Below are 11,492 nucleotides of genomic sequence, written 5' to 3' on the forward strand. Positions count from 1 at the left end.
ACCCTAAACCCTAAACCCTAAACCCTAAACCCTAAACCCTAAACCCTAAACCCTAAACCCTAAACCCTAAACCCTAAACCCTAAACCCTAAACCCTAAACCCTAAACCCTAAACCCTAAACCCTAAACCCTAAACCCTAAACCCTAAACCCTAAACCCTAAACCCTAAACCCTAAACCCTAAACCCTAAACCCTAAACCCTAAACCCTAAACCCTAAACCCTAAACCCTAAACCCTAAACCCTAAACCCTAAACCCTAAACCCTAAACCCTAAACCCTAAACCCTAAACCCTAAACCCTATATTTTTGTACCTTATATTTTTGTACTATATTTTTCTAAATCCTATTTTTCTGTACCTTATATTTTTGTACTATATTTTTCTAAATCCTATACCTTATATTTCTGTAATTAAAAGAAGAATGAGATTTCTTTAATTAATCCCCGGACTCTACTTGCAAAGTTTAAGGAGCAAAGGTGTTCCTCTTTGATCCGCGGAACTTGGGCTAATCTGGACAAACATTAATGTCTTGCAATCTCCACCTGTATAAGTCACAATGAAAAAGACACACACCATTCAGATGATACCAAAGCATGTTCATCCTTCAAGACATAAGACATGATATAAAAAAAGGGTGAACATATAACACTAGCAGAAGCAAAATCATATTTCAACTTAAAACAACCTCCACTTACTATTGCAATTCAACTTTTCCTCATCTAATAAGAACTATGATTCATAGTCAATTTTGGTTTTATCTTAATGGAATGGATTCAAGCGTCACAGAACAATCAGAATCCAAGTTAAAAAGATAGGTTGTGATAGTTGTAGCAAAACTTACTTATGCTGGCCTCCGTTAACAGAATCACAGTACTTCTTCAACAGGATCAACACCATCTTAGATCATCGGGTATAGCTTCTCGACACTAGCATCAACGCTCTCCAGCTCTTTGAGAATCGTGGTTCTACCAGAAGATAAAAAACGTCGTGGTGGATCTTGTGGTCTGCTCATTTTGCTAGACACTGAATTATGAAAGAGATATATTATCAGAATCATCAAATCGATTTGATGTCAACTCAAGGTTATCTTATGGGTTGAAGAAAGGACTAATAGGCGAAAAAATACCAAGTTCCAACCTTAAGAGTCTCAAAGCTGAGAACTTCTGAGATCATCTCGAATTAACTAGACAAAATTGCATCCTTTATTATAAGAAACGACTCAATTGTTCTAAAAGCCTGAATCTACATACATTTGACGATGCCCGGAATCAAAGTTTGTTCCACGAAACTTTAAAGTTGCCGGCGATAAGAATTTCACAGGGAAAGTTTTTATCTTTCTTCAAATCCCAGATCCAAATTCCAAAACGAGATCCACCGATTCCAAATTCGAAAACGAGATGACTCAATAGATTTAGTTTTTTACCTCTTCGACTTTGGAGAGATTAAGTTGCAGAGTGGAGTTAATCCAAGCCAGGATCTCCGATCTCCCAACGAAATAAGCAGAATCCATCCATCTCCGATTTGCTGAGATTCGACTCGTCTCTCTCTCTCTTTCTCTCTCTAACGGCTCTTTTGAAATTAGAGGAAAGAAAAATAATAATAATAATAAAAAATAGGAAAATGGAGGAGAGACGAGAGCGGAGTTTTCAGTTCAAAATGCAAATATCCGAATCTTTACCCGTTCTTGCTATTTCGGATCCGGGTTCTTTTAATAGGCCTATCCATTCAAGCCTTTTTAAATTGAAAGCCCAAAATATTCTAAGACCTCCTACCTCATTTCTTTTATTTCTTACAAATTTTTGTTTCTTCCTTGCATATATCCACGCCTTTTTCGTCAAATTTTATTTAATTTGAAATTGAAAATGTCGATATACATACACAATTTCAAGCCAATCCGACAGACTATAAAAAGAATAAAAAAAAGAACAGAGTTCTTTATAAATTAATTAATTTATTTATTTATAAATAAGGTCCAGACCATGAAATTTTATTAATTTATAGAGATTTTAATTTATCGTCGATAATTGATTAATTTTTAAATTATTATTAATTTATCATTAATTTTATTAATTTTTGAAGATATTCTTTCGTTTTCATAACTTTGAAAAATTTCTATTACAAAATAAAATACTTTTGTTATCATTCACATTTTACATTTTTAAAGAATATTCTTAATCTATAATTTTGTCTATCATAATAAGATGAATGTCAATTATCCATTAGATTATGTAGGTAAAAATAATAAATGTTAGAAATTTAGAAAAAATGGCTATTGCTATTCTTCATTACCATGATGAAGTCGAAGAAATATTACATTATTACGTGTAAATCTTGAGCGTGTGATGTGGCCACTGCGCCACATCGAAATTTTCATACATTATTATGTGTTTATTTATATAAGGTTAAACCAACATGTTTATTTACACGTGTTTATTTTGTTTATACGTGATATTTGGTTTATACGTATTTATTCATACATTAATACTAAAAAACCAACCCAATATCAATATATTTAGACCAAAATATTTTAAATAAACCAAATATCACGTATAACAAACTTCCCTTTCTTCTCTTTCCTCGATTTCTTCTTCGACGCTCACACCATCAAGGCCGGTGATAGCAATATAGCATAGTGCAAGATGTGCATTTGCACTGAGACAATGTTCAATTAGTATAAAAGTAGTGTATAATGAGCAATATGAATAACGAAATCTGGATCTGAAAATCAATTTTAATACGAATTAGGGTTTTTGTCAAGGATTCGAAGAAAAAGAAGATAGATTTGGGGAAAAAAAATAAATGTGACCGTTGAACGCTCTCTAATGGCGGCAAGTTTTTTATTATGCATTTTTAATAAATAAACTTAGATTAGTAAGAAATCATTTTTTTCCTAAGATCATCAAATTAATAATAATGCTCTTTTGATACTTGAAAACTGATATTAAAATTATTACACTTGACAGCTAGCTCTCTCACACGGCAAAAGAGATTAGTTTTAACACTGGTCATATTGAAAACTTGCAAGTGTTCCTCGTCGCTGAGGGCATCCCCGAAGCGCTGGTGTAAAGTGGGTTTTCCGATTTCCCCTTTTCTCTCTCATCTCTATCTCTATCTCTCTCTCTCTCTTCGCTTCAATTCGACCGTTGGACTAAGGCGACATTTTAAAATCCGTTATCTCCGAAAGTATGATAATGGGCTTTATGATTAAAGCCCAATATTTCAACGATATAGCCCAATTTGAAAACTACAATCTATCTTTGCATCGTTTGTTTGCATTAAATCCTTAAAACCTACCCCATCAGGTTGAAAATAAAATTGATAGTAATTTGTAAATAGTAATTACGGATTAATTACTGTTTTTATATAATTCATTTTCTATATACACTTTGTTCAACAATTTAAGGGACTGATTTAAATTTATATAGATTTATATTTTATATCTAAATATAGTTTAATATTATTATTTTCTACTTAAACTTATAAATAATAATTTTAAAATTCAACAATTAACTTATATAACATAGAAAATAGACAATACAAACAAAAGTACAAAATAACATTACTACCAATAAAATTTAAGACACATAATATGACTTAAACTGAAAATTAAAAACAACTTAATATAACAAATACTAATAATTGATGAATGTTGTGTAATGTAATGTTGTTCAATAATAAATTTTAAATATAACATGCTAAAATTTTTTTTTTTTTGCTAAAAATAAAATAATTGGATCAAATTTGTAATTTTAATAAATAAAGGATCATTATATAAATTAATAATAAAATATAAGAATATTCTTTTTTTGAGTTACTACAAAATAGAGTCAAAAATGAAGAAATGGGTTGAAGATGCCCTAAGGGCAGAATTTGGAGCTTTTATTAAGGCTCAAATGATTTTAAATGGAACAAATAACGGAAAATACAAACAAGAAATTGAAAAACAAAGAACTATTCTTCTTGACAAAAGAAAAAAAGGAAATAGTACTCTTATTAATACCATAATAACCAAGCTTAATTGTACATCAATATCATAATCACCAAAAGCTTGATATGCATACAAATACGTAAATCATATATAAGATGTGTGAAAATTATATATGTTCCATAGTTCATGGACTGTGGAAGAGCTGGATCATAAGGAAATAAATGCACACAACGTGCGTCGCTCTCATTTTCATAAAATGTTTCATTGTCCGGTTGGAGTTTTAATGATGTGGAAGGAGGAGAGGCTGGAAGCCGTGGCTGAGAAAGGCTTCCCATACCTGGTCCAAATCGGAGGGAAGAAGGGATGTGCCACACTCATGCACTTCCCACCCTTCTAAGGCGTGCAATATGCCGGCCACTCTAGTTGCACTCATCGCCTTTCTTGGTAACCAGTTCTGCAGAGGTTTTTTTTCTTCTAATTAGGGCTCTTATATCTATAAGAAATTAGTTGGATCGGATAGTTTGTGTACTTACCTCACAGGAGTGGATATTCGCCAGAGATTTTGGAACTATCAAGGCCGGTGTGGTATGATAGATACAATCTTTACGTAACTGCTTGAGGGGGAACTGTGAGAATGGTATAAACAATGTTCCTTTTGTGGCTTTTTCCTGCTCTTCACTAGTTGTTCCTTCTCCCACCAGCCATACCTTAAACCCAAATCCATTACTTAGTTAGATTGAAATGCTCTTCAGTATTTTGTATTTTTAATAGACATACGCTTCTCGAATATTCTCATTCTGCTTTTTTGGCTAATATTACCTTGTTTGATGAGAGTACTTCGGAGGTTTGATAGACCAAATAGTCTCTGCATTCTTGGGGAATGCATGATCTTAGTTTCTCGTACTCGTCTAGACGCAAAGTGGAGACCTGCGCGGATGATATTCACAAGGAAATGTAATGAGTGAGAAGCATAATGGATATCCATATATCATTAATTGTCTTTCCTATTGGACATCATAACAGAGGAGGGAAAAGAAAACAAACGACCTTAACGCCTCTCTGGCAGAGAGCAGAGGCGATGGTATAGGCGACCTTAGTGAGATGGCCTGTCATCACGACGTTTTGAGTAGCTTTGGATACACTATTAATCACAACGGCTGCTGCTAATCTACTGCCATCCACCACTCTTACTTTCACTTCTGGATGCTTGTGGATATACACCTCTCCATTCCTGTTCAGCTCCTCCCCCTGTTTCAGTTCACCACAGCTTTAATACTACAACATCTACACAACGTAAAACCAAAAAAGTCAGAGATATATAGTTTCTTTACTTGATTCATGAGACCCAGGCTAAGCACCTTCACTCCTTTTTTATCTGCCTCCAATATCACTTTCTCAATCATGGTGTTGATCGCGTCTTTCCTCCATTTTAACAAGTACTGCATGCATATAATATATATATCACCATTAATATATGCATCAGTAAATTAACATGCTTCTATATATATATATAATAAATTAATTCAAAAAAAGATGAAATAAGCTGCAGATGATGATGATGAGGACCTGTAGATTATATCTGGGTATCATCCAAGACTGCAAGTTGAGTTTCTTGAAGGAGTTGCTCTCAGCGACAAAGAGGCGGGCGTAGAAGAGCGTGAAGATCATGGAGAGGGAGGTGAAAGGCCACAAGATGCGCATGAACCGTCTATAAGAGAAAGGGTAGGAGGCAAATGAGGCCAAGCCAATGCGCAAATGGTATATGGACTCTGGCGTCGTCAGGTGTTAAAACTAATCCTTGGACTGAAACTTGGCAAAAGATATTAGTTTTAACACTGGTCATATTGAAAACTTGCAAATCCACGTTTCTATATATTTTTCTTTATTTTCAACTTTTTATAATTTATGAGGCAACGTTATAGTGTTTTTAAAAAAATTATATGATTTATGAACATTAAAGAAACTCGATTGTAGAGACTAGAGGATGTGTATTTATTTATATATATAATTTTGTTTTTGTGGACTATTACACACTTTTGGTCTTTCCAGAATTTTCGTTTTTTAACTGGAGTTGTTGCTTCATATGCAACCATTAATCCAGTTATTCGATCCAATCAACAGAAAATTTATAGCAATGCAAATAGATCTCAGTTACTTATCAACATGGCACAGCAGTAAGTAAAATGAAAATCTCAAATACATGAACTCTCAGAGTTAATTAACGAAAATAAGAGGTGCACACCACAAATACACATACAGCAAACATAAGAAGATGCTGCGGCACGCGGTGGACGTTCCCGGTAGACGAGCCGAAATCAGCGGAGGGAGTTATCTTGGAACCACCTTTAACTCCTGTGTACCGATGTGCAAGGGGAATATATTCAATCAACCAAAAATCGAGTGTTGCTTGGTTTTGGTGATAAGAGGGGAGTAGGTACCTGAACGAGCACCCGGAGACGAGGTAGGGGTAAGTGTTACACCTGGGGCTGTGGTTTCCTCCGCCGGTGAAGGTGCTGTTGGACCAGTGGCTTCTATTTCACAAACACTCTGTTGTGAGTGAAACAATATTACAATGCATACGATATAAACATATAGATAGGTGTGTTACCGTTGCATTGATTGAGGGGAGACGCCTGAATGTTGCAGGCATTGGGGAGCTGCAACGCCTGTGTGCGGTTAATGTTAAGGCCTATGTTGGGGATCGGACTGTTGACAGCTGAACAAATGCACTGCGGCGAAGATTTGATAACAGAGTCAAGCTGAGAGCAGCAACTCTGTGAGGGAGTGGTTGAGTTTCCAGTGACGTAGCTGAGGCACGGAGAGAGGGTGGTCAAAGTGCTCACGCATGACCCGCTGGGCTGTGCTGTTGTAACCCCCCAAAGAGCTGCCACGAAGGCTACAAATGTGATCGTGCAGTTGCTTCTATATCCCATATTTTTGAGTTATTATTGTTCATTTTTTTGTATATTTCCTTTGGTTTAGTTATAGGAGGAGACGATCATAAAATATCAAAGAGACTGGTATCATTGGATGACCTACTTTACATTGTTTATATGATTTTATCAAACCAGTATGTGCGTTCTAGATGCACCTAATATGTGTATACAACTAAAGATATACCTTAGCTTCTTCAGAACTAAAGATTGTAATTACTTGTTACAAAATTATTAGAAGTATGTACGTATACCAAACTCAGCTACTTTCTCTTTTTATTTGGTTTATCTTGGTTAATGAAATAAAAAAGGAAACTGTGTGTTGATAAAGAGATTGAGAGAAAGGATTCTATATTAGTTGGAAGTTGTTGAACTCCAATGCACCCATTTCTTTTATTATATATAAAACAGAATTATATATGACTACGAGGCATCTTCACTGGAGAATTACGCAGGCAAAATTAGAATGGAGGGCTTAACATTGATAGTAGTGATGATGTCATGCTTTATGTTGGGAGGGAAAGGTCAGCAGATAAGCACGCCATGCACCTCCTCCATGATCTCTACCTTCACTCCATGTCTCAACTTCATCACGGGAAGCAGCGGCGGCTCCGTCACTCCCACCGCTGGCTGCTGCGACTCCTTAAAGTCGTTGACCAACACTGGCATGGACTGTGCTTGCCTCATCCTCACCGCTAACGTCCCGCTGCCTACTGGCTTCATCAACCGGACTCTCTCGCTTGCTCTGCCTCGTGCCTGCAAAATGGGCGGTGTACCTGTTCAGTGTCAAGGTTCTTATTTTTTACTCTCATTCATTTTTTAATATGTCATTTTTAAAACTACGGTTGACTCATTTGCTTAATTTACAACTGCGGGGACTCCACTGCCAGCGCCAGGTATCCCCTAACTGACTGTATTGTGCTACACAAACTGTGTATAGGAGATTCAGTTAATTCTATTTGTTTATATATATATATATATGTATATATTGGCCAGGTCCGGTTCCATTTTTACTGGCTCCACCACCGCCTGTGTCTGCTTTTAGCCCCGCTGGTGAGTACTTGATCAATAATCACGTATACGTCTTTGCGTTTTGAATTTGATTTTGGACACATTTGATCAGCGTCCAAGGCGGCGGCAACACTGGGACCTGCACCTGCACCTACACCGGATGCTCTCGCAGATGGACCGACGGCCCCCACAGCCAAACACGGAATTCGACCCGTTGTTCAGTCAATGCAACCCACCAGCCTGGCTCAATTTTCTTCTGCTCCGTTTCTACCGTTGCTTTTTATTCTTCTAATTCTGTTGACTTTGTAAGCCAGTCGGCGTCTCCATTATTCATAAAATACTACCCTTATGTATGTGTGTTCTCTCGGGTTTATCCATTACGAGTTCAAAGTTATACATATGATTCATTATATATAATTGCCAACTCTAAGAAATTCCTTCTGGATGTCGAAAAAAAGAAATTCCTTCTGAGAATAATACCAACATGTGCAATATAACTTGTTAAGAGGCGATATAAATAAAATTTTCAGTCATATAGCAGTAGGATGAATTACAAACGATTCTTTTAAATTATGATTTTTCTACCATTACTTTCCACATAACCCTCTAACTATTAACTTCGGACTGGATTGGCCAGATAAATTTTATCACTCTCGTAGGATTAACATATGTTACTACTTCTGCCAAAAAAATGAAAAAACAACAACCTACTCTTCCGAAACAAGCAATTTCTTTTTATATCCCACCAAACAGAGAAACATGTCCGAAAGGAAAATGAACCAAAAAAAAAAAAAAAAAACTTCACAAAAAGCTGCAATTTACATTGAAAATAAACCCCCTTGTTGTTTCAAGCCTCTTCAAGAGCTTTCTTGATGTCTTTCTGCTCACCGAAAAAAAGAAAAGCGTATCAGGACAATGACCGCATATTACATAGACAATTTGGATTCCCAAAGAATGGATACCTCGATTGATAGCGGTGTAACCATTGTGCTGTAACGATCAATCACTAAGCCATCTTTGCTGACCAAGAACTTGGTGAAGTTCCACTTAATTCTGGAACCCCAAAAAGTGGGTTTATTTAACTGGTGTGCAATTTCTTTTGGTCTTTCCAGAATTTTCGTTTTTTAACTGGAGTTGTTGCTTCATATGCAACCATTAATCCAGTTATTCGATCCAATCAACAGAAAATTTATAGCAATGCAAATAGATCTCAGTTACTTATCAACATGGCACAGCAGTAAGTAAAATGAAAATCTCAAATACATGAACTCTCAGAGTTAATTAACGAAAATAAGAGGTGCACACCACAAATACACATACAGCAAACATAAGAAGATGCTGCGGCACGCGGTGGACGTTCCCGGTAGACGAGCCGAAATCAGCGGAGGGAGTTATCTTGGAACCACCTTTAACTCCTGTGTACCGATGTGCAAGGGGAATATATTCAATCAACCAAAAATCGAGTGTTGCTTGGTTTTGGTGATAAGAGGGGAGTAGGTACCTGAACGAGCACCCGGAGACGAGGTAGGGGTAAGTGTTACACCTGGGGCTGTGGTTTCCTCCGCCGGTGAAGGTGCTGTTGGACCAGTGGCTTCTATTTCACAAACACTCTGTTGTGAGTGAAACAATATTACAATGCATACGATATAAACATATAGATAGGTGTGTTACCGTTGCATTGATTGAGGGGAGACGCCTGAATGTTGCAGGCATTGGGGAGCTGCAACGCCTGTGTGCGGTTAATGTTAAGGCCTATGTTGGGGATCGGACTGTTGACGGCTGAACAAATGCACTGCGGCGAAGATTTGATAACAGAGTCAAGCTGAGAGCAGCAACTCTGTGAGGGAGTGGTTGAGTTTCCAGTGACGTAGCTGAGGCACGGAGAGAGGGTGGTCAAAGTGCTCACGCATGACCCGCTGGGCTGTGCTGTTGTAACCCCCCAAAGAGCTGCCACGAAGGCTACAAATGTAATCGTGCAGTTGCTTCTATATCCCATATTTTTGAGTTATTATTGTTCATTTTTTTGTATATTTCCTTTGGTTTAGTTATAGGAGGAGACGATCATAAAATATCAAAGAGACTGGTATCATTGGATGACCTACTTTACATTGTTTATATGATTTTATCAAACCAGTATGTGCGTTCTAGATGCACCTAATATGTGTATACAACTAAAGATATACCTTAGCTTCTTCAGAACTAAAGATTGTAATTACTTGTTACAAAATTATTAGAAGTATGTACGTATACCAAACTCAGCTACTTTCTCTTTTTATTTGGTTTATCTTGGTTAATGAAATAAAAAAGGAAACTGTGTGTTGATAAAGAGATTGAGAGAAAGGATTCTATATTAGTTGGAAGTTGTTGAACTCCAATGCACCCATTTCTTTTATTATATATAAAACAGAATTATATATGACTACGAGGCATCTTCACTGGAGAATTACGCAGGCAAAATTAGAATGGAGGGCTTAACATTGATAGTAGTGATGATGTCATGCTTTATGTTGGGAGGGAAAGGTCAGCAGATAAGCACGCCATGCACCTCCTCCATGATCTCTACCTTCACTCCATGTCTCAACTTCATCACGGGAAGCAGCGGCGGCTCCGTCACTCCCACCGCTGGCTGCTGCGACTCCTTAAAGTCGTTGACCAACACTGGCATGGACTGTGCTTGCCTCATCCTCACCGCTAACGTCCCGCTGCCTACTGGCTTCATCAACCGGACTCTCTCGCTTGCTCTGCCTCGTGCCTGCAAAATGGGCGGTGTACCTGTTCAGTGTCAAGGTTCTTATTTTTTACTCTCATTCATTTTTTAATATGTCATTTTTAAAACTACGGTTGACTCATTTGCTTAATTTACAACTGCGGGGACTCCACTGCCAGCGCCAGGTATCCCCTAACTGACTGTATTGTGCTACACAAACTGTGTATAGGAGATTCAGTTAATTCTATTTGTTTATATATATATATATGTATATATTGGCCAGGTCCGGTTCCATTTTTACTGGCTCCACCACCGCCTGTGTCTGCTTTTAGCCCCGCTGGTGAGTACTTGATCAATAATCACGTATACGTCTTTGCGTTTTGAATTTGATTTTGGACACATTTGATCAGCGTCCAAGGCGGCGGCAACACTGGGACCTGCACCTGCACCTACACCGGATGCTCTCGCAGATGGACCGACGGCCCCCACAGCCAAACACGGAATTCGACCCGTTGTTCAGTCAATGCAACCCACCAGCCTGGCTCAATTTTCTTCTGCTCCGTTTCTACCGTTGCTTTTTATTCTTCTAATTCTGTTGACTTTGTAAGCCAGTCGGCGTCTCCATTATTCATAAAATACTACCCTTATGTATGTGTGTTCTCTCGGGTTTATCCATTACGAGTTCAAAGTTATACATATGATTCATTATATATAATTGCCAACTCTAAGAAATTCCTTCTGGATGTCGAAAAAAAGAAATTCCTTCTGAGAATAATACCAACATGTGCAATATAACTTGTTAAGAGGCGATATAAATAAAATTTTCAGTCATATAGCAGTAGGATGAATTACAAACGATTCTTTTAAATTATGATTTTTCTACCATTACTTTCCACATAACCCTCTAACTATTAA

General features: G+C 37.2%; 5 protein-coding genes and 1 long non-coding RNA gene across 8 annotated transcripts; 2 read left to right on the forward strand and 4 right to left on the reverse strand.

Moving 5' to 3' along the window:
* Positions 1 to 3,972: 3,972 nt before the first annotated feature.
* LOC104788709 (very-long-chain aldehyde decarbonylase CER1-like) lies at positions 3,973 to 5,737 on the reverse strand. Its single transcript, XM_087512837.1, has 6 exons — positions 5,493 to 5,737; positions 5,258 to 5,365; positions 4,974 to 5,174; positions 4,746 to 4,853; positions 4,460 to 4,633; positions 3,973 to 4,380 (listed from the first exon to the last, which is right to left on the reverse strand). Exons 1-6 carry the CDS (start codon positions 5,625 to 5,627, stop codon positions 4,207 to 4,209), a joined length of 900 nt encoding a protein of 299 aa, XP_087368963.1. The 5' UTR covers positions 5,628 to 5,737; the 3' UTR covers positions 3,973 to 4,206.
* Positions 5,738 to 6,051: 314 nt separating this feature from the next.
* LOC104784475 (non-specific lipid transfer protein GPI-anchored 15-like) lies at positions 6,052 to 6,902 on the reverse strand. 2 transcript variants are annotated; one of them, XM_010509499.3, is made up of 3 exons: positions 6,535 to 6,902; positions 6,365 to 6,454; positions 6,052 to 6,278 (listed from the first exon to the last, which is right to left on the reverse strand). In XM_010509499.3, exons 1-3 carry the CDS (start codon positions 6,857 to 6,859, stop codon positions 6,145 to 6,147), a joined length of 549 nt encoding a protein of 182 aa, XP_010507801.2. In that variant the 5' UTR covers positions 6,860 to 6,902; the 3' UTR covers positions 6,052 to 6,144. The 2 variants fall into 2 exon arrangements, with proteins under 2 accessions (XP_010507801.2, XP_010507800.2); XM_010509498.3 differs by having other exon boundaries at positions 6,365 to 6,457.
* A 318-nt stretch (positions 6,903 to 7,220) lies between these two features.
* Positions 7,221 to 8,287, forward strand: LOC104784476 (non-specific lipid transfer protein GPI-anchored 16-like). The gene is made up of 3 exons (XM_087452746.1): positions 7,221 to 7,650; positions 7,856 to 7,912; positions 7,983 to 8,287. The coding sequence occupies exons 1-3, from the start codon at positions 7,326 to 7,328 to the stop codon at positions 8,177 to 8,179; spliced, it is 579 nt and encodes a 192-aa protein (XP_087308872.1). The 5' UTR covers positions 7,221 to 7,325; the 3' UTR covers positions 8,180 to 8,287.
* Positions 8,288 to 8,562: 275 nt separating this feature from the next.
* Positions 8,563 to 8,950, reverse strand: LOC147943105 (uncharacterized). Its single transcript, XR_015598162.1, has 2 exons — positions 8,833 to 8,950; positions 8,563 to 8,750 (listed from the first exon to the last, which is right to left on the reverse strand). It is a non-coding gene; the product is annotated as an uncharacterized LOC147943105 (long non-coding RNA).
* Positions 8,951 to 9,058: 108 nt separating this feature from the next.
* On the reverse strand, positions 9,059 to 9,909 carry LOC104784477 (non-specific lipid transfer protein GPI-anchored 15-like). 2 transcript variants are annotated; one of them, XM_010509502.3, is made up of 3 exons: positions 9,542 to 9,909; positions 9,372 to 9,461; positions 9,059 to 9,285 (listed from the first exon to the last, which is right to left on the reverse strand). In XM_010509502.3, the coding sequence occupies exons 1-3, from the start codon at positions 9,864 to 9,866 to the stop codon at positions 9,152 to 9,154; spliced, it is 549 nt and encodes a 182-aa protein (XP_010507804.2). In that variant the 5' UTR covers positions 9,867 to 9,909; the 3' UTR covers positions 9,059 to 9,151. The 2 variants fall into 2 exon arrangements, with proteins under 2 accessions (XP_010507804.2, XP_010507803.2); XM_010509501.3 differs by having other exon boundaries at positions 9,372 to 9,464; positions 9,542 to 9,907.
* A 313-nt stretch (positions 9,910 to 10,222) lies between these two features.
* Positions 10,223 to 11,292, forward strand: LOC104784481 (non-specific lipid transfer protein GPI-anchored 16-like). The gene is made up of 3 exons (XM_087512848.1): positions 10,223 to 10,657; positions 10,861 to 10,917; positions 10,988 to 11,292. Exons 1-3 carry the CDS (start codon positions 10,333 to 10,335, stop codon positions 11,182 to 11,184), a joined length of 579 nt encoding a protein of 192 aa, XP_087368974.1. The 5' UTR covers positions 10,223 to 10,332; the 3' UTR covers positions 11,185 to 11,292.
* The last annotated feature ends 200 nt before the right edge of the window (positions 11,293 to 11,492 follow it).

Source organism: Camelina sativa, chromosome 5 (genome assembly GCF_030686135.1).
Source record: "Camelina sativa cultivar CO46 ecotype springtype chromosome 5, ASM3068613v1".
In the NCBI taxonomy this organism is placed as follows: Eukaryota; Viridiplantae; Streptophyta; class Magnoliopsida; order Brassicales; family Brassicaceae; genus Camelina; species Camelina sativa.